At 33.2% G+C, this 26133-nt stretch overlaps 3 protein-coding genes and 2 long non-coding RNA genes across 13 annotated transcripts; 2 read left to right on the forward strand and 3 right to left on the reverse strand.

Moving 5' to 3' along the window:
• Nucleotides 1–2492: 2492 nt before the first annotated feature.
• LOC142519249 (ATP synthase gamma chain, chloroplastic-like) lies at nt 2493–4108 on the reverse strand. Its single transcript, XM_075622199.1, has one exon. The coding sequence runs from the start codon at nt 3870–3872 to the stop codon at nt 2736–2738; it is 1137 nt and encodes a 378-aa protein (XP_075478314.1). The 5' UTR covers nt 3873–4108; the 3' UTR covers nt 2493–2735.
• Nucleotides 4109–9097: 4989 nt separating this feature from the next.
• On the reverse strand, nt 9098–11385 carry LOC142518643 (uncharacterized). 4 transcript variants are annotated; one of them, XR_012813608.1, is made up of 5 exons: nt 10954–11385; nt 10234–10862; nt 9997–10134; nt 9847–9912; nt 9098–9673 (listed from the first exon to the last, which is right to left on the reverse strand). It is a non-coding gene; the product is annotated as an uncharacterized LOC142518643 (long non-coding RNA). The 4 variants fall into 4 exon arrangements; XR_012813607.1 differs by having other exon boundaries at nt 9847–10134; nt 10234–10817; XR_012813605.1 differs by having other exon boundaries at nt 9847–10134.
• Nucleotides 11386–17560: 6175 nt separating this feature from the next.
• Nucleotides 17561–19888, forward strand: LOC142518459 (NEP1-interacting protein-like 1). Of its 2 annotated transcripts, none has more exons than XM_075621243.1 (5): nt 17561–17871; nt 18214–18365; nt 18596–18676; nt 18787–18951; nt 19580–19888. In XM_075621243.1, the coding sequence occupies exons 1-5, from the start codon at nt 17721–17723 to the stop codon at nt 19736–19738; spliced, it is 708 nt and encodes a 235-aa protein (XP_075477358.1). In that variant the 5' UTR covers nt 17561–17720; the 3' UTR covers nt 19739–19888. The 2 variants fall into 2 exon arrangements, with proteins under 2 accessions (XP_075477358.1, XP_075477359.1); XM_075621244.1 differs by having other exon boundaries at nt 18596–18643; nt 18790–18951.
• Nucleotides 19889–21414: 1526 nt separating this feature from the next.
• Nucleotides 21415–24855, forward strand: LOC142518189 (uncharacterized). 5 transcript variants are annotated; one of them, XR_012813481.1, is made up of 3 exons: nt 21415–21579; nt 22847–24263; nt 24350–24402. XR_012813481.1 is itself a non-coding variant. In XM_075620909.1 (3 exons), the coding sequence occupies exons 2-3, from the start codon at nt 23778–23780 to the stop codon at nt 24476–24478; spliced, it is 615 nt and encodes a 204-aa protein (XP_075477024.1). In that variant the 5' UTR covers nt 21424–21756; nt 23164–23777; the 3' UTR covers nt 24479–24855. The 5 variants fall into 5 exon arrangements, 1 of the variants encoding a protein (XP_075477024.1); XR_012813480.1 differs by having other exon boundaries at nt 21415–21574; XR_012813479.1 differs by having other exon boundaries at nt 21417–21574; nt 23164–24263.
• LOC142518190 (uncharacterized) lies at nt 22219–22849 on the reverse strand. Its single transcript, XR_012813483.1, has 2 exons — nt 22330–22849; nt 22219–22281 (listed from the first exon to the last, which is right to left on the reverse strand). It is a non-coding gene; the product is annotated as an uncharacterized LOC142518190 (long non-coding RNA).
• Nucleotides 24856–26133: the final 1278 nt, after the last annotated feature.

The following is a 26133-nucleotide window of genomic DNA, read 5'->3' on the forward strand; positions in this document are numbered from 1 at the left end:
GTGTGGCTGTCCCATCTCTGACACTAATCCAAGTGGTTGACAAAATCGGGTAGGGTGGATTTGACTAGTGTGAGATTTGACATGTCAGAATATAGGGTATGACTAGCCGCCATACTATAATTAGTAGATAACACGCTGAACGAGGTCAGCATTACTTCTCCTACTATAATTATCAGGTTCTTTCTTTGCATTTATGGCTCGATTTAGATATTGAATAAACTCCTACACCAATTTCACAATCATCACTTGGTTACATTGGTTTTGTGCTTGAATCATTCAGTGACTTAAGCATCGGAGTGGCTACGTCGGATACCCCTATGGCACCCATTCATGTGGTTATGTTCTTGAGTGCATGACATCCTACTTGCCCAAGAAAGAAGTTTCTAGCTCACATACATCTTGCTCTTATTTCTTTCATTATCTTGATAGCAGATCCGACAAAGTATCTATCCGACTCATCCATTTCACCCCGGATCACATTAATTCCCTTTGCTGATCAATTAGTAACTAATACAGAAGGCCTTACGTTGCTTGCCTTGCGGTAGGTTCATGCATTCGTTTTTCCCAAATATAAATGAAATGTCACTGAAAACTCGGAATTAACTCATACCATGTTTGTATTGATTGATTTGGTTCAGAAGGACTGATTTGATTTATGTATTTAAAATCCATCATGGTTATTATTGAAATTATGTAATTTAACACGAAATACATTTGAAATTCACCGTAATTCTGTTTATCTACGAAAATCAAATGATTTGAAATTCTGCGTCTTTAATTCAAGCACAGCCTCAAAATCTTATTTGACTATTGGTCGGATCTGGTGGGTCAATTAATATTTTCTTGAACTTAAACCACAAAAAAGATGTGTCAACAGTTTTGATGCAAGGAAATAGTGATGGCACGTTCAACTGAAGAGTCTCTATCAGTTCCCACATGATTTTAATATTTTAACCTTTTTTCTAATAAAACATATATATATATATATATATTATATATATATATATATATATATATATATTAATTTTTACCAAATTATTAGAAAATATAAATAAAAAAAAATCATTTGAACCAGTAAATGCAACCGGCATAACACAATAACTACACCACAGAAATTACCATTTAATTTAACGAAGCAAAAAGGTAAAAAAATATAACAGCTGGTTGCAATTGAATTAGATTACAAGATTTGATAAACCGATTTAATTTGTTCATAGAACATCATTATCTTACAAAATAAGCCAACAGCCATATGAATTGGAGGTCGCCGGTTGCCGCCATGCAGTGAATCTGGCGCTAAAAGTTGAGACAGATACGAATTTTATTGACGCCATTTTCAACCCTCGGTTTACTAGAAATTTAGTATAGCTAGGAATCTTCCTTTTGTATTTTTTTTAATAAAAAATTCTTTATATCGACTCTACATGAAATAGGAAAAAGAAGGGGAAGTTGATGAAAAATCCTCCATCAAAACATTTTTTTGGGTTCACTCTTTACCCACAAAATTGTGGTACTATGTCATACAAAATGTGGTACACTTCATGTGGAAATGTGGTACTAAAAAAGTACCCAGGGACTGAACACATAAAAAATCGACGGCTGGGGACTGAAGGCCAATTTCGTACAGCCATCGAGAATCTTTGTTGAAATCAAAAGGATAATTGTGCGCAGGTTTTACATTTTTACTTGTCTTGGGAAACAATTCAAAACAAAAACAAAAAAGAAAGAAAGAAAGAAGTCGTTTTCTGGAGGCATGGTGGAGTTTTATACACCATCTTTCCCATATATAGCACAAGAATTTCAACATCGTATTCTAGAAATCCCACAAGAATTTACCCATAAAATCGTGCATCCATGATGATCGATGAACATCAGAGATACATGTTCCTAATAAATCCCTCGACTATGTCGAAATTAATATCAAAATCTCAGTTTGCATCAAGACTAATTTGCTCCAATACTCCCATCCGAATCCCATTATTAATTGTCATGATTTTACAATGAACCTGAGGAACGGAAACAGTAAACAGTTGCAGCTATTTTTTGCAGTATTGATAATCGATCTAAGAAAAACTTCCTTTACCTAGTTAACCTCTTCGAACAACCACCACTTGAAAGAAACAACAATAAAGGTAATTCAGAGACCTTGGATTCAGGATATTAATAAAACTCACGAGTGAAAGAAATGCAATAATCTTATAAAAACAAATTAACTATAAGCAGCACATCGAGCCATTCGGCAAACGACACACCATGCTTAAACATAAGCAATTCGGCCGAAAGGATATATTTCTCTGCTATCAATGAAAGTCTCTTAAGGTCTTCTCAAGAAACAAAAAAGGGAAGTATTCTAGTTTCCACACTTTTATAATACTACAGAACACATCTTATCTGCTTTGAGACTTGACAAATAGTTGATACAAGGACAGAGGCCAAATAAAAGGGACATGAGAACGAAGCTGTGCCAATAAAAACAAGGATGCCAAGATAGATGCAATAGGATAAGCACAAATTCTTTTCGAAAAGATCCATCGTAGGCGACCTTCTCTCGGAGAAACTAAATAAATCAACCACATTTACCAAAACAAATCCTAGCAATGACCTCTACGTGACACATTTTCATGTTAACAATGTAGTATCTCCTGTCAAGGTAAGTCCAAGGAGTTAGAAGAAGATATAATAAAATGCAAAGAGAAGAAAACAATTAGGACTTCACTTGTCCACCTCATTTGCAACTACATAAGGGCCTCAGCTCCAGCAACAATCTCCAAAATTTCGCCTGTGATCTTCGCTTGCCTTTCTCGATTATAAGCAATTGAAAGAGACTTCTTCAGCTTCATCGCATTATCAGTAGCAGTACTCATTGCATTCATTCTAGCAGTTAGTTCACTAGCATATGATTCTTGCAAAGCCCTCAATATCTGACTGTTCAAATAAAGGGGCATCAATGCATCAAGAATATGTGCTGGGTCCTGTTCAAATGTGTAATTTGGTAACATTTTTACCCGTTGCATGCCCAAAGTATGATCCCTCTCCAAAGTCAACTTCCCCCCTTCAGTAGTCAATCTAAAGAACTCGTCTTCACTAGCATCAACACTTTTCCCATTGACATCACAAGCTTCACCTTTCGCAGACAAAGGAAGCAATGTATGAATCACAGGATCAGACTTAATCAAAGACACAAACTTTGTGTACAAAAGCTCCACTTTATCAACCTCATCGCTCAAAAACAGAGAAAATACAACATCAGCAATCACTTGAGCTTCTTTTGATGTAGGAAAGCTTTCCCCTCGAATAAATCTATCCACATTCACATCTGGCCTTCTACTAAAATGTGCATTGCCTTTTAGACCTACACTAATCAAAGTGTGATCCAACCCTAGATTCTTTAATTCTGAGATACGGGCATCTACCTTTCTCAATATCGCATTGTTAAAACCTCCGCAAAGGCCTCTATCACCAGTTATAACAACGAGAGCAACTTTCTTCACGGGCCTGACTACTGTTAGGGGAATTTCCACGTCATCTAATTGACACTGCTGGTTTAAGTCGTACAGAACTTCAACAAGGGTTTCAGAAAAGGGTCGGCTGTTAATGACTGCTTCTTGTGCCTTCCGGACCTTGGCTGCAGCCACTAGTTTCATTGCTTCGGTAAATTTCTGCGTGTTTTTAACCGTTTCAATTCTCTCTCGAAGTTCACGAAGCCCATTTCGAACAGAGGGAAGTGTTTGGAACTGACAAAAATTAAACCTTGAAGATGGTGTAGGATCAACAACAGGAAATGGGATAAGCTGCGACTGGAAAGAGATCGAAGCGAAGTTGTGGAATGAAAGTTCAGAGATGACCATCGTAGATAAGCTGGAACTGAACATGGTATTTCCCTTTCGACTTCTTTCAAATCAGCGCATTGGGTTTTTCGGGTTTAAGGAAATTTTTCGGGCTGCAAAGTATCAGAACGTCATAGAACGAGCACGTAAATCGTGTAGCCCGTCGTTTAGTAGGTTTTCTTCCGAAGACAGCAAACTCTTTCTGGCGGCTCGATCGCTAGTCGGAGCGTTGTAGGTTGACGGAGGTTAAGAAGTAGGGGAACCTACAAAATCGGGGCTCCGTCTCTAACAAAATATACATTAAATCTATCTATATCTATGTAAATATACGGATTGAATTGTGATTTTACTCTATTGTCTTCATTAATTAGTTGTCATCATTAAATTTGTATCAATTTTTTCCTCGTCTTTAATTGGTTATCCTTGTATTTATTTAATTGACTCTTTCACTCATTTTCATGCATGTACACTTTCTCTTTCACTCATTTTTATATATACATATTTGACCACCTCATTTTTATCATCAAATTGTTGCACAACAGTAAATAATTGTTAAATCTATATCTATATAAATATACGGATTGAATTGTGATTTTACTCTATTGTCCTCATTAATTAGTTGTCCTCATTAATTAGTTGTCATCATTAAATTTGTATCATTTTTTTCCTCGTCTTTAATTGGTTATCCTTGTATTTATTTAATTGACTCTTTCACTCATTTTCATGCATGTACACTTTCTCTTTCACTCATTTTTATATATACATATTTGACCACCTCATTTTTATCATCAAATTGTTGCATAACAGTAAATAATTGTTAAATCTATATCTATATAAATATACGGATTGAATTGTGATTTTACTCTATTGTCCTCATTAATTAGTTGTCATCATTAAATTTGTATCATTTTTTTCCTCGTCTTTAATTGGTTATCCTTGTATTTATTTAATTGACTCTTTCACTCATTTTCATGCATGTACACTTTCTCTTTCACTCATTTTTATATATACATATTTGACCACCTCATTTTTATCATCAAATTGTTGCACAACAGTAAATAATTGTTAAACATCTCAACTTCTTTTTCACTAAAAAAAAAAACATTTCCAGTTACATATGTTATAGTACCTATAGTTATTTGTATTCTGAAATTTACAAACACAATCATACTCACGTATTTTACCATCGAATTAATTTTCTGTGAGAAGTGCTTGATGGGCTTGTTTTAATATTCTGGTTCAATTCTTTGGTGGAATATTGATATGATATATTCATGTTTCATTTCACAATGCTTATATTATGTTTTCTACATGTTTGATCGATTATGATCACTTGGAAGTTGGAAGCAGTATGCATTTTGACTTTGTATACCACACTTCGTTGATTTTTTTCAGCGACAATTTATTAAAAAAACTTTTTGTTAGTTGATGAAAATGACAATTTAAAAATTAGAATAGTAGTTTGATTTCTGAAGTTGAAAACTTACATGCACATATGATATTAAAGTTGTGTTTTAAAAGTAGATATCTTCTGTTCATATGATTTTTATCATTCGAACAATCTACTCTAGAAACGATGTCATCTTCATTAATTGAAATTTTACAGCGATGATTTATTATTGTATCTTTTTATGTAAAACTGCATAACACAAATTATCACAAATTTTATTTTATTCTTTTAATAGTTCTTTAAAAATTCGCGAATTATATATACACTCCACAATAATTACATAAAAAATGAAAAAAAAAACAATAATTAGTTTATTTAATCAATTTGATTAAAATACTACTTTCAACCAGTTTTTCATAAAAAACATTCAGTTATAATTTGATAATTAACGTTTCTGCAAGAAAATATCAACTAAATCAGATCGACCAAATTATTTTTCCCTCAACAAATTTGATGTTCAAACTAATTTATAATATTTTTATTTAACATAGAGTACGATCATTTAAAATTATCTTATATTACCATTTTTTGTCTCATAAACGTTGAACCACTGTTAAAAAATTAATAATTGATTCTTCATTTAATTATTTTACATGTAAACTAATTTATATATGAAGCACAAAAAGTGATAAAAAAATTAAAATTTTTAGTTAGCAAAAATATTTCTATGTGAAAAATATTTTAGGTGCAACATATTTATTTTTTGTTTTCATTATAAAAATCAGATACGACATAGTTCAAAATGTATCAGCAAATAACTGATTTTGATATAGGGATGTTAACTTTTAATGTGACTCGAAAAAACCATAAATCCAAACTGAAAAATTTGAAAGGAAATTGAATCAAAATGAGATGCAAATCATTTTTTTATTCGCATATAAATATTAAAAATAAAGTTTATATTGTTCAAGTAAGGATATATTTGTCAAAATTAAACCAACAAAATAATAAAATTTAATTAGATAATAAATAATTTCATTTTATTTTGTAATATTATATATTTCATATGAAAATAATTAGCCTTTATATATATATATTTTTTTTTGATAATTATTATATTTCATATTTCTAAGTTTTACTATAACTAATATATATATATATATATATATATATATATATATATATACCTCAAAACTATGTAAAAACATAATTTCACCATCATAGTAATAAAAAAATATTATTTCTCAGCATAGGCTCATTTCTTTAACTTTGAAAAAAAATTAAAACAGACATATATAAGTTTACTTTTGCCTCAAGTTTAATATTCATACTCACATATTTTACCATCAAATTAATCTTGCTTACTTTTTTTTTTTTTTTTTTTGCAAAAAACAGGGTACAATGATTAATGGATTGATTTTCTCAAATGTCAATGAATATTTTCGCAAGTTATTGAAAACCAATAAGTTGTATACAATATACAACTCTCTTATCAAATGCATAGACTCCAGATATTCAAATGTCGACCCCAAATTTGAGCTGAATTTACAAAAAAAATACCATATTTTCATAGCTACCTCGGATGCTAAAGATGCCACACCTAACATTTAAATTCAAGGGATTTGACGAACTCGCCAATATCATGAATGCAAAAGAAGTTCTGTGTAAGTTTCCATATCTTGAATAAATAATTTTTCCAACTGAAAATAGAAATCATATTTCTCAGTATGTTGTAAAACAAACTTTCTTTCTTCATTTCCTAAATGTTTTTTTTTTAGCAAAAATGACTAATGTGTGGTGTAAATCGAAAAAATGAAACAGATGTACAACATTTACAAACTACGCCTACAATTGCAATGATTCTTAACCCACTATATGACATCACCAAAAAAATACAAACATGATACATATTTCTGAATTTCTAACTCTTCGTATTTTTGAGTTATACATTTCATTGTATAAATTGTATGAACTTACTTATTTATTCACAAAAATTATTCTAGCACGACAGCTTTCTTTTTAAATATATAAAATGATGTTAGAAACTAGATAAAAACACTGGAAATTTTGTTTATTATAATATATGAATGATTAAAGACTATTATTTATAATAAATTTGTAGGTTGGATGCAGACCAAAAACAAGACAAGTTAAAAGAACTTTGAGTTACGAAGACACTCATAGACGCCAAACAAGTGACATTAGATGATGTAACAAAAAACCGAGCTATGTTGACGGATGTGCTGCATTTACTATTTATGAATCTTAATAGTTTTAATTACTAAAATGATACAAAACAAAAACCAGATAATTTGCACATGCTAAATATTAAAAGTTTTAACAACTAACATTCAAACTAAACCAAGATTCGAAATGCTTCTTATTTTTACATAGAACAACTACATTTGATACGGAGCAAGATAAAGGAAATCGAAAACAAAGCTACTCCATGGTATGAAACATGTGATCATTGTTTCCAAGCTGCTACAAAAACAAATAACAAAGCAAGTTGTGCCAATTGCATCAACTATTCAATTAAGATCATTCCAAGGTAATAAAAAATACCAATACCCAACCCAAGTTTTATATCACAGTAAAAAAAAAGAGATGGTCACTACTTTACTTCTTTATGTTGCAGGTATAGAATAACAATCACAATTGAAGATGAGAATGAGATGGTAAGAATAACATTATTTGGAAAAGTTGCGGCATCTTTTGTTGGATGTTCTATTGAATATTTCATTCAAATTCATGACCAGGTATAAAAAAACAAACAAATGATTTTATATCTACATAAATAAAATATTTAGATTTTCAATCTAACAATAAAAATTTGAAATGCAAAATTTACCAAATAACCCATATAAAGATTTGCTAATTAAGTCAACCAAGCATCCACACATTCTTGTTCAAGTTGGATAATTCAGTAGAAATACGTGATGGAGTGTTAAAGATTGTGGCAAAAAGCTATTGAGATACATGACAATTATCCAACAACAAATGTCAATATCAGGAAACGGAGATCTCGGAAGATTATCAAGCAAACTAAATAAAGCAATGTACCGTCAAAGGTAGAAAAGTCAAATGAATTAAGCATCAACAGAAATATAAAGATCCATGAAGATGAAGATGAAGATGAAGATGAAATAGAGATTCGAGATGACGAACCAATTGACGCCTACAAAAAAAGAGCTAAGAAGATAAAAATCGATGGGTACAAAAAGATTTCAGGGGGTCTTCAAATTAAAGACAAGAAAATGTCATGATTTTATTTGTTACCAAATAATTATTTATTAATCTATTAATAGTTATTCTTATTGCAAAAATAATTCTAACATATTTAAATAAGATTATTATATACAAATTATCTCTATTTCTCTACGTGCAACGCACGTGCATTTATCTAGTTCAAAATAAATATATTAATAAATTTTGTACGTGAAATATATTGCATAAAAATGATTTTCTTTTTTCTATTATCATAATTTCCAAATAAAAACAATACTATCATGAAAAAGCAGCACCTATAAAATAATATAAAAAAAGTACTCAATGCTTGTTTGATAATAGAGAGAATAATGTGATGTTATAGTAATTATAATAATAAATAATAATAACAATTATAATATTATTTATTGAGCAAATAATTATTTTGAATTTTAATTTAAAAAATTTGATTATTAAAAAAATAAATTTATTATTTTAACTTTCTTTATCGATCGTTGAAATGAAATATAATCATCATTTTATTCTCATATTCATTTCATTTCAATTCCATTAATGTATTATTTCATTCATTCATGCCAATGAAGCCCTCCGTGATTAAAACTTTAATATCATTAAGAGCTAAGATAATTATTTTTAAGAAAACTCCGCTTGATAATATAATATTAAAAGTAAATATTCCATTTTTGTTTCATACTAAAACAAAAACGCAATACATTTTTGATGTGGCCGAGAATATGTAGCACCTAAGTGAAAAGAAAGATTCGGATTGACCACGGAAAACACAACCGAGATACTTCTGTAATTCACAAGTCCTTGAGGTGGACGGATCAATCTCATAGTTTGTGAGGCAAGTGCCGACGCTTTTGCTCTCGAATTCGTCATCACTCATTCCCTCTCTGCGGCGCCGTCGTTGATGTTGTCTTGTGTTATTTGCCCTCTTTGGAGCTAACCGAATGTCTCTTACTAGAAATGCTAGCCTCAATTTCTCAGCTATGGGCAATTCATCTTGACTTGAAATTGGTTGAAGTGCAGTTTTTGAAATGAACCCAGAGACAGCCCAAGTTATCGGCCCTATATCTTTAACAATGGAGTCATCCTATACTTATTGCAATAATGCTTCTTGTGGAACTCCAGAGCCCCTGAAAACCAAAGGTTACGGTTTTGGATTTACTATAATGCGTGGGCACTCAAAGGCTAAGGACTCCTCTGAATTCTTGTCGACTGCAGGCTGAAAAACGGGCAGGAATTGTTAAAAATAGGGTAAACTGGATCTGACATCTTTTCCATTTTAAACTATGTTGCATCAAAGGCCATATCCAGGGATTCAGGAAAAGGGACGGTGAGATAGGATGAGCAGGGGAAGAAGGGGGTAATGCAATGGATTTTCAGGATGAAACTTACAATTTAGGGGAGAGGTCGCCAGTTGAACCCCAGCAAGCCCCCACCCACCCACCTTGGAACAGCCCTCTGTAAGAGGCAAGAATATATTTAAAACGAGTATTGTACACAACTAAATACGCACAAAGACAGGCCATCAAAGTGACTGTGCACCATGTGCAATGTTGGAAGTATCAAGATCCTCCCACGATTCTCCCTCCAGATAAACGATTTGGTTTCAAGAAATTCAAACATTGACGGGCAGCATAGTCACTCCTGCAGCAACCTCTGCAACATCAATTGGTTCTTTTCCTGTCATGAGTTTTATCCTCGATGTCAAAATCCAATAAATGGGTTACATCAATCGCATGAAAACGATGGCAAAACTCAGAAGTTACAATACGAACATACTTTATTTGATCTGATCACCATTTTTGCACATCCACAAAGTTCTGCAAAACTCAGAAGTTATAATGCCAATGGAAAAAGTGCCTTTATGGTTCATAGGTTATGCAACAGAACTATAAATCTCTTTAAATAAGAAAAGAAACAGGAAAAACAACGCTATCCTAGCAGTAAATCTAACCAAACATCTCAAAGGATATTGCTTTCGCATACTATGCAAGATCACTAACTGAAACAGAAAACGCTCATAAAGTGCATACCCCCATCTCAATATCTCAAGAGCAAACGCCATTTGATGACAATCTGCTGTACAGACAGCACAAACAATAGTTTCAAGAAGAATCTAACTGACCGAAAATAATAATTATAGGTAAACATCTGTTCAAATCAACTGGATGGCCATAGTACCAAAACAGAAGAAAAGTACTTTTCCAAGTCATATTGCAACGATAGCTGGTGCAAGAAACTCAAATGAACTTATCACTACCTGATATCCATGGCTCTTAGATTTTTACAAATCGTAACTACATGATTAAGCCCGGTATCTGAAACATCTGAACCACATAGGTCGAGTATCTCCCATGAACATTCTGCAAAGGCAATGATAAGGTCATCATTCAGTAAATTTCTTCTTCCTGCAATTGCAACCACAGCCATCTGTGAGATTCATACAGAAAGAGAAATAACTTTAAAAAAAAAATTACAACAGAAATAACTACATCGGACCCCAATAAACGATTCCTTCGGTAGCAAACCAGATGACCTCACGTCATTTGCTTGAAAGCAAATAATTACACTTGACCTTAATATCCAAGGGGAAGTAGAGGCTACCCACCACTCCAAGACACAAGCTCATCAAACTCGACTCAAACACGAAATTTTATCCAAAATTTTAAATCAAACTCCAACCTAAATGTGTAAAATCGACCTAATATAAACAGGATTAATATTTGGCTATTTTAATTGAATCTCAAGAAAAATGATACAATTTTTTAAAAGATGGTTATTTTGTAGGCATGATATAATCAAAAGGAGGATTAAATATATAATGAAATTCATAAGACATAAACTTGCGTAATTCTGAATCGGAGATATGATTTTTCAACCACAGAGATGTTACACAAAATCGACTATTATTAAAAGAGATGAGAGGTTTTTTGTGTGCGGAGCACAAAAAGCAGGCCTACTTACCGGTACTTCCACTATCTACAATACTACTACTAATAATAAATTGACACGTACATAATAACAGATAAGGTTACAAACACAATAATTTAAGCATTATCTACATAAAATTATTACAACAGACTTTTAGTGACAGCTTCATCAGATTCATGAATTTAATATTGCAAAAAGTTCATCTCCCTCTTCGTAGAGGTCCCGAGCATCTTGCTCTTGATATGTCATTTCCATATCTTCAAAAAATTTATCTTTTCCTTTTGAGGAAGAGGTTGATGCTTTGTGTAGATAATGATAATTGAGATTTTTCACCAAAGACTTCTGCATACATATTAGTAATTGTATCTTTGTCCACAGTGCTGAAATAATTCTTTAAGCAAAATGGCATGGGTTGGAGTATCTTTGTTTAAATTCTTATAGCTTCTTTAGCTCCTTGTCTATCATAAACCTTTCCTTCAACAACCATTTTATTAAAATCTTCCTAACGTGGGAGCAAATTTTATTTCCAATTTTTCCTTATTTTGGTCTTGTAGTCCGTATTCTCATCGAATGATCCATGGAACATTGTAATTGATAGTAAATACATGATTTAAATTTGGATTGATCAAGATTTTAATGACCCACGAAAGTTTTGCCAATTCTCCTCTTTTCAATTTCCTACGTTTTGGCCTTCCCTCGACGCTCTTGCGTTTCGGATCTTGTGAATATCCGACCCTTGCCACGTTTGTCGGTGTTTGATCATAAACTGAACACTGGGCTCAAGTTAAAGGCCTAGAACTGAGCCCAATTCTCTTTAACTGTGATAAGCAGTTTTGACCATCAAAATAGTGTGGGTTCTTATGCTATGCAAGCCCAAGCAGGCAAGCAATAAATTTAATAAGCATTTTAATTTGTTATTATAATTATTTATAATAAATAATATTGTTGTGTCTATAATAAAATGTATTCTTATTGTAATGATTATTCTCATTTGCTTAAATTTGTTATATTTATGATCAAGATAAATAGGACAAGATAATATATGTAAAAAATTGTATGTTATAATTTATTCTATAAGTAGGGTGATTGAGTTCAACGAAAATTACATAAATATTCATTTTATGAATTTTTTATGAATTTTTTATATGTAAAAACTTTTGTATAATTTTGGATTAATATGATATTAACCTGAGTATATCAATTTTAAATATTAAATGATTTTAGAGATTAAAATTTTAACTCGGATAGAGCTATATTCCTAGCTCCGTCACTGACGTTAGCAACACGATTTTTTAATCAATTGAGAATGAAGATACATCTCATTTTGTTGATGTCCATGAAAAACAATGTGCTCTCAGTGCTCAATTTTATGAGATATCCATTGGTGCTCCAGAATTAGCACAATTATAATTATTTATACACCGGTGTCCGTGAAGTGTAATGATTTTATAATGTCATGGCTCTAAATTAACACAACATGATTTTGTATTGAGATATATTTATGATTAAGATGTGATATAATATCTAATGTATTGAAAATTAAATAAATGCATGATCAAAATCCGAATATTGAGAATTCAAGGAAATTTATGGTTAAGTTCTTATATCAGATATAAGATCTACATGTATTTTCGAACGATGTAGATTTATGCCTAACTATATCAATATTTATAAAGAAATATTGATAAAAGAGAAAATATTTGTTTATATTCATAAAGAATATTAATATAAGATCCAATATTTAGCAATATTTTGGAAAGATATTGATTTGATATGTTTTTAGTTAAATGGGGTTTTTAGAATTTTGAAAATAAATGTGTCATATATTGGAGATATATGAAAAATAGATTTTAAATATTATGCCAACGGATTATTACAATTTATTGGTCGTGCAAGAAAACACTACAATTAATCTTTTGAATATGTTTAAAAAAACTTTGGATTTTATTATCAAGCATTTTGAATTTTCAACAATGAGATCTTTATGATGCAATTTCTCATTTATTATTCTTGTAACCAATATTTCCAACATCGAGAGGAAGAAAATATAAGCTAAAAGAATTTTGTTGAGATCGATTCCTATGTAATATAAATTGAACATGAATTTCAAAGTTTAATTATCAAAATACATTATTTGATAATGTGTATGAGATTGCTTATATTATTTAGATTCATTAATTTTTTAGTTGAACAATTTATACAAGGCAAAAACTTGTGGGAGACGGTCTCAGGATCGTACTTTGTGAGAAAGATTTCTTATTTGCGTCATCCATGAAAAAATATTACTTTTTATGTTAAGAGTATTATTTTTTATTATGAATATTGATAGGATTGACCCATCTTACACATAAAGATTTTTGAGACCGTCTCACAAGATACCTACTCTTTATACAATTATTCTGAAACTACAAATAACTCATTTAAAGAAAACGGGTGCGGTCCTTTCTTTCTAGAATCTGATTTCTTAACACCGAATTATTACAATCATTAAGTTCAAACCATCAGGTGCATCGAATTCTTGAAATACATAGAAGTGTTGATGTTCCAATAAAAATATTTTACACGAAGATTGAAGCCTTCTTCATTTCGATGAGGTGAGAGACTTTGGATGCTGCACATTAATTACCAAAACAAAAACCAAATCACGTGCCAACAAGGAAATAATAATATACATAATGTCACATCCCATTCTGCGAGCTGTTAAGCTACCTGCTTATTTTCTCGTCAGCAGCCCACAGATACACAGCATACCATTCCAGGGGCTTTGGCACCTTGTTTTGCGGATTCCATGTATATGATTGCCCTGTATTTATTCTAGTTGTGGCCTGGTAGAGACTCATTGTAATGCCCGAGATTTTGATTCTGTTAATATGAGATTATTGATTATGAATTGATATAATTATAGACGGGTTATTACGAGACCAGATTGACCAAAACATATGAAGGGTGCAATTTTTAGACAGAACTATTGGCGCCCGAACGGTAGAAAATGACCGCCCGAGCGCCAATGTTCAACAAGAACATGTTCGGGCAGAAGATGTGGCGCCCGGGCGGTAGATTGTGACCGCCCGAGCGCCAAGGGAAAGTGCTTGGACAGAGAGTGCCGCGCCCGAGCGGTAAATTACCACCGCTCGAGCGCCGGCTGAAGTTTAAGAAAATGAGACACGTTTCCTTCGGCATGCAACGTGGTAGGTATATATATATATAGACGTATCATTCTTCACAAAACAAAAGAGAGAAACAAAGGAAAAGAACGAGAAAGCTTCAGAGAAACTTCGTGAAAAATCCTTACGCCTTTATATTTCAATCCGCCCGTTAGATTTTGAATCTGACTTTAGTACTGGGTTCCTATCAACGTAGGCTACAACTGGACGTAAGTTTTACTACGTTTTGACATGCTTCGAAATTATGCTATTGTCAGAATTGAATAGGATTCATATATGATGTTCTTGTTATGTTAGACATCATAGAATCGAAGTCAGATTGAGAAACGGACTGATTATGGAATTGTTATGATTTTCTGAGTATATTGATTTGAAATCGGACAGATTTGGATTATGAATGAGTTACAGACTATATCAGATATGAAATATGATTTGTAATTGATGTCTGTTGATATGGTAGTGACGGGGAGACTGAAATTGTTCCGTTATGCCGATGATTTGAATTAAATCCAGATTAATCAGATTCAGTGTTGAATTGAGAATTGAATATTGATATTAGGATTCTCAATATATCGTTTCAGATTTACAGAGACAGTCTTGAGTTCAGAACTGATATTGCTACAGACCGAGACTACAAACGGAAGGTATAAATTAATGTTGAGTTGGGATTGCACAACTCGAGTGAGGTTTGGCTCGAGTTTCCCTAAATCACATACTTTATCTTATTGTATTGATTTGATTGATATACTTGTTCTCTTGATTGATAGATAGCAGGTATTAGACGAGAATTTTGTGACAGAAGTGCCTGATAGTTGTGGGTTCGCCACGGGCACATTGCACGATGTTACAGGATAGTGTAGACATCTTGGGACGGAAGTGCCTGACAGTGGCGGGATCACCACGGGCACATTGCACGATGTCTCAAGATGGGATATTAGCGATAGAGCTACAGTCCATGACGGATAGGTCAGGACACCGGATGTTGGTTATATCGAGTAATAGGATTGGAATTCTTCTATTACGGAATTCGATATAGGAACACCATATTTGGTTATATCGAGTAATAGGAACAGAGTTCCTTCTATTACGGAATTCGATATAGGAATACCACATTTGAAAACCGGGATCCCTAGACTAGGATTGAGTCTAGTCTTAAATGTGACGTCATGAGTCTAATTGACAGTTATATTGATTCATATTGATTATGTTCCTGAATATGGTACATATTGATTTATGTTCCTGATGATGGTACATGTTTAGGATAGGATTTATTCTTGATATGGATTTATATTCTGATTTGAATACATGTTAGACATATCTGTTATATGCGGTTACATTGTTTTTATGATTGCATGTATACATGATTTATACTGAGAATGTAATTCTCACCGGAGTTATCCGGCTGTTGTCTTGTTTGTATGTGTGCATGGCAACAGGTGGGATAGGATCAGGGTCAAGAAGAGAACGAGGCTGGACTAGATAGCGTGGAGATCCGGGCTTCGAAGCAACTTAGGATTCAGCACTGATATATAGTTGAACCTAGTTGAATTCTTGTAGATAGTACAAGATTTATATTTTTATGTTTAATATGTAATTTGAATTGAATTACATTACGTTTCCGCTTTGTATTTTAAAAAAAAATTTAGACCCTGTTTATTATAAATGTTTGAATTATTCGTAAAGACGATTAAGGAATGAATTAGCGTCCGGGTCCCCACACTCATGGAGAATTTTTTATTTTTATTTTTATTTTTAAAAAAAAGAACCGTGGAGAATAAAACAAAACGGTTGATTTATATAAAGATGTGTGATTTGTTTCTAAATGAAATGGTGCACGACTATCGTTTGATGTGAACGATAATATTTAGATTCTTTATATCATCTAGAGTTTGATTCAAATTTTATAATAATTGAAATTAAATAATACTAATTTTATCGTTATATTTTATTTTATCATATCATTTCACGAGTAAAGCGATATCTCAATGAGTAGGTTTCACGAATCTTTACATGTGAGACGGATCAACCTTACCGATATTCACAATAAAAAGTAATACTCTTGGCATAAAAAGTAATATTTTTTCATGGATGACCCAAATAAGAGACTTGTCTCACACAAATTTTTACAGTATATCAATGTATTTATATGTGTTCCGTTGACCTAATGATTAGCCAGCAATCTGAGCCTCATATCCAAGAGTCAATATCTTAATTCAAAATTAATAATTAATAATGGCAGTGATTGAAAAAATAATGGATCTTAATAGCCATTAGGATGGATGCATGTGTAGATTAATTCAGGTGATTGCACAAAAACCCATCAGAATTAGTACCTCATGTTTTACTAAGAAATTCGTAAAGAATATATATCCTGCATAAATCCCAGAAAACATAGCTTAGGTAAAGGAAAATGAGGGCCTTCTTGCATTTTCGTACCTCAATTACCTTAAAAAAATTTGATGTATTTTGAAAATTTTGAGGACATCATCGATATCACACTTGGGGTTCAGAGACATGATATTAATTTATTCGTTCTATTTTATATTTATTTATCATAATGAATTTCAAATTCTAATTAAACAACTAGCATGAAATTCAACCATCTAATTTCTAGACGAAATTAACATAGAGATTTTTTTTAATCTTGTAATTTATATATATTTTTTATCTGGTTTTGTTATCGGTCAATTCACAATTATAATCTACTAATTTGTTTTTTTATTTTCAATCTTAATTTTTTTCCCTGGAATGCTAACCTGGTGTCAGACATGTCAGTATTTTCGATATGACATCAACACTCCGATGAAAAATGATTAAAATAAAAAAACTATAAATTAGTGGATTAACAGTAAATTGACTAACGACGTGATTAAAAATGTAATATATATATATATATATATATATAATTACGTTAATAATAAAGAACATAATTTTCTCGTAGCATTACAAGTAGGAATATTTATACCAAAGATAATGTACTAAAATCAGCAAATTAGTACGGGTAATTAAGGTAGCTGATAAGCATCCAACAAACTTGAATGCTCTTCTTTCTACTCTGCTGCGTCTCTTGCTCTATAAATGCTCATACCACTACTTCACAAAATTCTTCACACTAACAAAAAATTATTACAATCAGCATCTTTCTGAAAATTACTAAACTCGCGGGAACAAATGCTCATGTGTTGCCTACAAATGAAAAGGTGGTTATCTGCCATATTTTCTTGTTCTTCTATAGAATTAGCGAGCAGATCCGAATCCGGGCTTGTTTCCAGGCTGATCAGTAAAATTGCAACTATCCTGTCTGCTTGTATCTTTGCTTTGGGTAAGCCCCTTGATCCACAGTGCCATTTTTTCCACAAAATATCGAGATATATGTCTCAATCAAGTATTTTACTAAATGTACATCGATTTCTTATATTATTATTTATATGATATCATACTTGGCTTCTGTAACTCGTTCGTTTCTTGATTTCATTACTAAATAACCTCATACCTAGCGAAAGGAGTGTGTGTGTGTGTATATATATATACAGGTATATGCATGGAAAAAATTATTTCTTTCTTTGGATTGCGAGGAAATTATGCTGGTCTGGAACCCAGTTCAGTAATAGTAATGGTTTCTATGAAATTTAACTGGGAATTTAATGTAACATTGAGGGTGCAGGTGGAGCTATGATAGGATCAATAGCAGGAGCGCTCAAAGGACATACGACGGAAGCTGGTATGCTACGTGGGGTGGGTGTTGGGGCAGTGGCAGGAGCCATCACTGGCGTCCAATTAATGGAGCTCATAATCAATGGAGAGCCATTTTCCAAGGTGGCCAGGCTATCACCTATTTATACGTTAGTTACACATTATATTTCAAAATACATTTTAATTGGAAAAAAAAAAAAAAAACTCTTTTAAAAATACAATTGTGGTAACTCTATAATTTCAAAGGTCATCATGTGTAACCTAATTACATCATCGTACATATATATAACATTTTTCATTAATTACTAATCAAGGATCCAGGCCGGATTGTATATGTCTTAATTAATTTGCAGGTGGCATTAATATGTAGTCTTTTGAATGGGAAGATATTTAGGGAATGGGTGAGTAATTCAGTGCTCGAAGCTTATCAGTGGCAGGAAAGTAATTGCATTATAAATTAAATATTTTTCCGGCTGCCTCTTGAATTAATTTGCAATAAGTTAAACAAGTTAAGTAATTGGTTGGATTCAATATTTGGCTGTTTCAGATTAGTAACATGGAGTCGAGTAACTTGATCGTGGACGACATATTTGAGGTGAGTACATCCATGGGATTACCTAAGGAAGTAATAAAAGAGTTGCCGATTATCGAGTTCTTCGACTCGAACAAGGCGGAGAGTCGTAGTAGAAACTGCGCAGTCTGCTTCCAGGTTGGTAATTTGATCTCTCTCGATCGCGGTTCAACTACAACTCATCCTTTTCTACGTGCAATTTCATTCAATCCAGCATTAAATCTAATAAATGCATGTAACTTTGATGACACGCCCCGTTAATTAAGTATTTTTATATATGAAAAATATATAAATTCAAGAGGTTGTTGAAGACGATTATTCCCCGACTTAAATTATATATATATATATATATATATTTACTATAATTAGGGAGCTAATTCCAAGAATGATTACCAACCCTCCCTGTTAATGGATTAAATATTCTACTTGTTCTCATGACATGCTCTTTTAATTTTCAAATTTTATTATTAAATTTCTAAAATTCAAGAAGACATCACGAGTTACTATAAAAAAAACAATAATAATAATATTTTACTATATATAATACAACAGTATCATAAACTAACTATGATGTAATTTAGGAATTTTTCTAAAATACATTCTATCTTATCAAAAAATTGCATTAGTTTTACGTAATGTACATGTCGTGTGTCTTACGATCCGCTAGTAATAATAATCCGATTCTGAATTCACGTGAGAAATGACAAGATTAATATTTGAGAAATTATAGCAATTGGGACTTGACTTGTTTCGAGTGTTTTCTCAGGATGTAATGGATGGTGAACGCGCGAGGTTGCTGCCAAGCTGCAGGCATTTGTTCCACATACACTGCATAGATCAATGGCTCGCCCGGCGACCCACTTGCCCACTCTGTAGACAACTCGTTGGGTCGCAATCAGCAATTAATATTGCATCGATTAATTAATTGATTAATTATCACACACACACACACACACATACACGAAATAAGCTTCACAACATAATATTTTGAGTCATCGTTATGTATAAAATTACTGAAAAATATATCATAATGCTTCAGTAATAGCATTGATTTTGACCTACATGGCTAGCTAGATTGATCTCTCAACTGTTTTGTTTTTTGTCGTGGTCCATGACATAACAGAATATAAAAATCCACAGCCCATCTGCCTCAAATTAACCATCATCAGAACATTGCACTTCAAATTATTAGCGTCACACTATCATTGCGCTTGAATAAATGTATTTGAAGTTAAGGAGATTTGAAAAGTTTGGATGATTTTTTATTAAATTGATTTCAAATCGATCTCTCTTTTAATTTTATGTACATGTAATGATGATCTTGAAATCCCATCGGATTTTATTTCAAATTCGTTCTTCAAATATCTTTTTTCAGTGGAAAATATTCTCATTCAAGCATTACCTATGGTCCGACCGTTGTACGAGGAAGGGTCGGCTACATGTTTGAGAGTGCAAACGATGTTTTCAAATGAGTGGACTACGTAGGATATGTGTATATTGGCCAATATTGTTTGAATTTATGTTTTATAAATTTAAACTTTACCCACAATCTAAATTTTAATGAGCAACCCTGATAATCAAAAGATGCACCTTATTTTCCGAAATTTTGTTTTAAATATAGATACTATGCAATCTATTTTTACAAGAGTATATAGGATTTAGAGTAGGTCTCTTGTGAGATGGTCTCATGAATCTTTATCTGTGAGACGGGTCAATCCTACCGATATTCACAATAAAAAGTAATACTCTTAGCATAAAAATTAAAAAGTAATATTTCTTTTATGGATGACCTAAATAAGATATTCATCTCACAAAATACGACCCGTGATACCGTCTCACACAAGATTTTATCTAGGAATCTAAATCGTTGTCATGTATGTACACGCAGCTGAAGATGAGGCCTATTTGATTCAAAATCCAGACATGGGCCCTAACTGGGCTCATTACCAAGTCCCAGCTATCCTTCAGGACTTTGTCCGCAAATAAAAAATCGAACATTGTATAACTTATCGACAAATAACAAACAATTTTTTTTTTTAAAAAATACTATTTATTTTTTCAAATTAGTTCTAACATATCGATCGTGCAACTTTAGTCTATTGTCTTACCTTATTATTTATGAGTAAGGAAGCAAAAAATGTTAAAAAAATAAAAATTTATTAGACATTCTTTTATGAAATATATATATACACACTATATTATAATACATGAATGACGTATAATAACTAATTTTGAGTCATAATGTAATTTTTGTTAAATAAAAAGTACAAATAATATTTAATTTTCATTTAATCAAAAATACCAATAAAATCTATTTTAGTAAATTTTTTGTTTATCATAATTGTTATATCTCAAAAAAATTATTTTATTTATATTTTTAAATGATTATATCACAATTTTTTTCTCATTATCATATCATAGAAGCAAAAATCATAGTTAAATCAAGTTTCCGAAACTAACTTTTAATTTTAAATAATATACATTCTATGTAACAAAATACGTGTGATTGTGCAGTAATTAATATATATAATATGATATCATAGCTGTACAGGACTCGGAAATCGAAATTAAAAGTAAATTATATTAATTTATTCGAAAGGGATGTATTATACTAGTGTTCGTCTTTGACCTAAAGCCCAAATTTTGAATTAATTCACTTTCTTTTGCACAATTTCTATATCATGCGAACTGACCCTTGATTCTTTCAGCTATGTATAATCTTTAGGATAAAGTTTATATCCTCCCGGAACTCTTCTCTAAGGTAAGGTGCACACTTCTCACGATTTCAGCTCTTACCTCTGGTTTCCTTTATTTTATCTTTCCTCCACTGACGCGTGTAAAATCTGAGCTTTTGTTGCGTGCATTTAGCTTGTTTAGACTGGGAGCGGTATTTTCTGGGGCAGTTTCTGTTGATTTGGGTTAAACGACGATGGAATTTATTGGGTTCATTCTTCTTCTTTTTTTTAATAATTTATTGGGTTCTTTCTGTTGCATGTTGTTTGTGAGCTTTTTGAGTATTCATTCATGCGATTATTTATGGTTTAGTAATCTTCGCAGCCAAAAAATGATAATTTTTGTTGCTACTGTCAAAGAAGCTGTGTGATTTCCATCGCCCCCCCACCGTCCAGCTTCAACCCATTGGTACTGTTGATTGATTTTGCTCCTATCATTACCATACTGCTAGTTTTGTTGAGTTTCTATCTGCCAAAAAGGTGTTGTAGTGCTTTTTTGAGGTTTTAGCTGCATTTATTGCAATGTAGCGTAGGACTGACGAAAAAGAAACGAATATCAGTAATAGAGACACGGTTCCTAAAGTTTGATTGAGTTATATGATTCTATACGATAACCATAAATGGAGAAATGTAAAAGAATGACCTTTGTTTGACCAGATTTTGAAATGTAACATTTTCAATTTTTTTATTTTTTTTATCTTTGTTTGGTATTCGTTTCTTCTACATTTTCATTTTGCTAAAAAAATTTAAGAAAAGTCAGAGGTTTAAGAAGTAACCATAGAACCTATGGATTAAAGAAGCACGGGTTCCATTCTTTTAAAGACAGGTAACAAAAGCATATTTTCTATCGATTTTTTTCCACAAAGCATGATAATGCTGTAAAATATGTTGTTTTATTTGTTAACCCTAAAAACTGAGAAGAGCAGATTGTGGCCTGTCTTTATTTTGTTGTATTGATTTTTTTTTTCTTTTTTGCTTTCTTTCGCATGTCCCTTCATTGTCTTATCTTCTTATTCTTGATAAAACCGAGTTAGATTCTAATTAAGGTTAATTATTGATTGCTATTTATTCTTGGCGATCTAGACACTGAATTAGCTTGAGCTAATATCCACCCTAAATCTAGTATTATTGTGCTATGTTATATAGTCGCCTTGTGTAAACTTGTTTCACTCCACGTATCACTTAATTTACAGGAACTCATCACTTATGGCCCGAAATAAGAGATTCCTATAGTAATTACATGCAAATCAAGATTAGAGCGGGTTATGGTTTCGAAAGGGAAAAAGAAGAGACTCTCGTAGGTTATCAGCGTCATCACATATTGGGTAGATGTGGCCAAATCTTTTTTGTTAAATTTTGTGACTCAATGACGTCTATTCGATCTGCATCATTATAAAGAAAGTAGCACGAGTATCTTTGAAGATAAATAGATAATATATTCATTTTCGTAGGAAACAAATAAGTTGCCTGACTTCCAGCAGCTTTTTTTACGTTGGTGTGTTTCTACGTGTAAAAGTTATTATGCCTTCTGATTTTCTCTGTTATTATTGCCGGATTTTTTCAGAATATTCACCAGGGCCTATTGCATTGTCTTAATTTACTATTTTTTGACTTTCAGGGACCAACAATTACGTTATATTAATATATTTTGCTAAAACATAAGGTAAAATTTTCTGTGATTTCTCAAAATGAATCAAGTTAATCAAGGTGAGGGCACTGTTGTCCCATTTATCCATCAAGTAAAGAAGCGACGGGGTCGTCCACGTAAAGATTCAAGCCTTAAGCATGCTCGAGCTGCTTACGCACCTCCTGGTTTTGAAGTCAAGCAAGAATACCATCCTCAGAGAGCTTATAAAACAAATAGTGATAGTATGGTTGGCCAGACTGTGACTGGTGTTGTTCAGGCCACATTTGATGCTGGTTATTTGCTTACTGTCAGAATAGGCAACTTGAACACAAATTTTAGGGGTGTGGTTTTTAAGCCAGGGAATTACGCCCCTATCACTGCTGAAACTGATGTAGCTCCACATCTCCAAATGATCAAAAGAAATGATGTCCGTCTCCCACATGAGCGCCAAAGTTGGTCACGATGCCAGAACCTTTCCATCCAAACAACTGGTCCGGTGTCTTCAAAACTAAAGTATCCCTCACCAGTAACAGCTCCTTCTGTTCCCACTGTGGGCACGAGAGGAACTGTGGTTCCTGTTGTCCTTCAACCTGTTAACCGTTCAAATGGATATTCAGCTTCCAATCAAATACTGCCTAGATACATCCCGAGCTCCTCATGTGATGGCTTTTGGAAACAAAGATGATCATATGGTTGAATCGTCAGCTATGTTACCTCCAGATCAATCTATTCCAGCTAGCCAGATTTTTGTGACCACACAACCCAATTCGAGCCACCAAGTTTGCAAAGAAAGTGAGCAGAATGACAAGGTTTCTTTACTTGATGAAGGCATCCCTGAGGCTGGATACGGTGAGAAAGGCAAGCCAATGGAATCAACAGATGTTAATACACCAGACTCGTCACAATCAACAGATAGTCAAGTCGAGAGTGACTCGGAAGCTTGTAAATCTTCCCCAGAAAATTCAGGCATCGTGTCAAACCAGCAGACTGGAAATTCCAATGAGCCCTTCCTGACTGGGTCCCTGCAAACTACTTTTGTTGCAAAACCTCTGTTCACCTATGGAACTGGGAGAATGACCGAGCTTTTAAAGGTGGAAATGTAGCATTAAACCTTACAAATATTTGTGCTTAATTAGTTATTTGCCTTGATGATCATAAATTGGATGCCAATCTGTAGGCTGTGCAGGAAAATAAGAAAGATAACCCGATTCAAATTGCTGAACAACTGAGTTTTGCACCCCAAGTCGAATATCATGCAACTAGGAGTGCAGAAACTGATCCTAAAAATGAAGCAAGCATCCCATGATGGAAATACTTGGCGAATGCTTGTATTTCAACCTCAAGACTGCTGAAGGATTTGTTTATTGTGACTCGAGGATCTTCAAGAAGGATAGCTGATTTTCCGGGGAAGAAAGGATTTGATAATGATGAAGTAGCCATATCTTTGATATCTACCATCAAATCAAATCGCCCTTTTTTATGCCATGGGTTTGATGATAATCTTAGCAACAGACACCCTCATGGCCTTTGTTAATCTCTCATCAGTTAATTTGACTCCCTTGTGTTCTTTGGTGTACTTCAGTTTTGCTGTTTTGTATTCTGACGAATATACATACTACTTGAAACATTATTGAAAGACTGTTGTCAAAGGACGTGTGTGAGATCTACATTTACCACTTCAGAAGCCTTCTCTCTTTAGATGGATATTTACGTTAACCATTTGGCAACACTCTTATCAAAGTAAAATACTTTTAAAAATCTCATGAGATTTTTTTGAAATATAATTTTAAAAATAATTTATAACGATGAATTGTTCTGGTTAATTCACTTATTCATTTCTAGCGAGATCAGGACTAGTACTCGTATCAATAGACGAAGAGGAAGACCAAAAAAACATTTTTTGGTGGTGATTTTGATTTCTGCAAAATATTTCTTCGAAAATATATTTCTGGAAGTTCAATTGGAGAATCGACGAATAGATTAGTTAGTTTTTAAAAATAGAAATTTTTAATTATTAACATAACGTTATATTATATAAAAAACAATTGAGATATCTAAGTTTTTAATATTGATGTTGCTGAAATCGGTGATGCTAACTAGGAGGTCGGATCTTCACTGGTGGAGCTCGGATAACACTCTAGGAGGGTGGCTTGGAGGTCGGATCTTCACCTTGGGAGCTCGGATCGGACACCTCGAAATCAAGAAACGCAAACAAGAGTGTTAGAAGGGGGCCGGAAGGTTGTTCCGGCGTAGCCCCTCCGACGCTCAAGTCAGAGAACAGAAAACTGAGAGAGTAATGTGTGTGTTGAGAGAATGTGAATATATGAATGAATTAAAACAATGAACGGAACCTGGTATTTATAGGAGAACAACAGAGTCCTAGTTTGGTAGAGTTAGATCCTCAGAATCTTCGGAAGATTTGATTAGATATTGCACCGGATTTGGTTTAGATATTGTGCCAGATTTGATTAGATCTTTAATGGGCTTTACCTTTCTGGGCTTTGATCTCTGTGGGCTACGCACTTAACATCTGAGTAAGAGCTCTCGTAGGTATGAGCCCGCCTGCCGCCAGGACCTTATGGAAGCTCGGCTCGGGAGCTCGGTCGAGACGTCTCCAATCGTCTCGACATCACCGTCTTGGAGGTCGGCTCGGCTCCATTCGGGGAGGTCGGCGTGGGAGGTCGACCAAACTTTCTGATCGACGGAACTGCTGATATGGGAGGTCGGCTAGGATGACCTCCCATATGACCTCCCCCGCTCTTCTGAGTACTGGGCTTCCAACGAAATGGGCCATCGAGAGCGGGCCGAGCCCATCCTCCATCCGGGGGTATCACGAGTCCCCCCTTCAAGTCGAGCTGACGTTGAAAACCAGAAGCTCGTAGTTGTATGAGCTCTCGGTGGCCTATGATTACTTTGAGCTCAAAACCATTGAACCGTGCTGAGATTAAGATGACCGAGTGA

The sequence above is a fragment of the Primulina tabacum genome, chromosome 11 (genome assembly GCF_025594145.1).
Source record: "Primulina tabacum isolate GXHZ01 chromosome 11, ASM2559414v2, whole genome shotgun sequence".
NCBI lineage: Eukaryota > Viridiplantae > Streptophyta > Magnoliopsida > Lamiales > Gesneriaceae > Primulina > Primulina tabacum.

Bases quoted from the DNA above. Each gene is read 5' to 3' on its own strand.
- LOC142518459 (XM_075621243.1), top strand. From the start codon at position 17,721: ATGCTCATGTGTTGCCTACAAATGAAAAGGTGGTTATCTGCCATATTT. The intron at 18,366-18,595 runs GTGGCCAGGCTA...ATTAATTTGCAG, and splicing joins ATGGAGAGCCATTTTCCAAG to GTGGCATTAATATGTAGTCT. The intron at 18,677-18,786 runs CAGGAAAGTAAT...ATTTGGCTGTTT, and splicing joins TGCTCGAAGCTTATCAGTGG to CAGATTAGTAACATGGAGTC.
- LOC142519249 (XM_075622199.1), bottom strand. From the start codon at position 3,872: ATGTTCAGTTCCAGCTTATCTACGATGGTCATCTCTGAACTTTCATTC.
- LOC142518189 (XM_075620909.1), top strand. From the start codon at position 23,778: ATGGATATTCAGCTTCCAATCAAATACTGCCTAGATACATCCCGAGCT. The intron at 24,264-24,349 runs GTGGAAATGTAG...GCCAATCTGTAG, and splicing joins GAATGACCGAGCTTTTAAAG to GCTGTGCAGGAAAATAAGAA.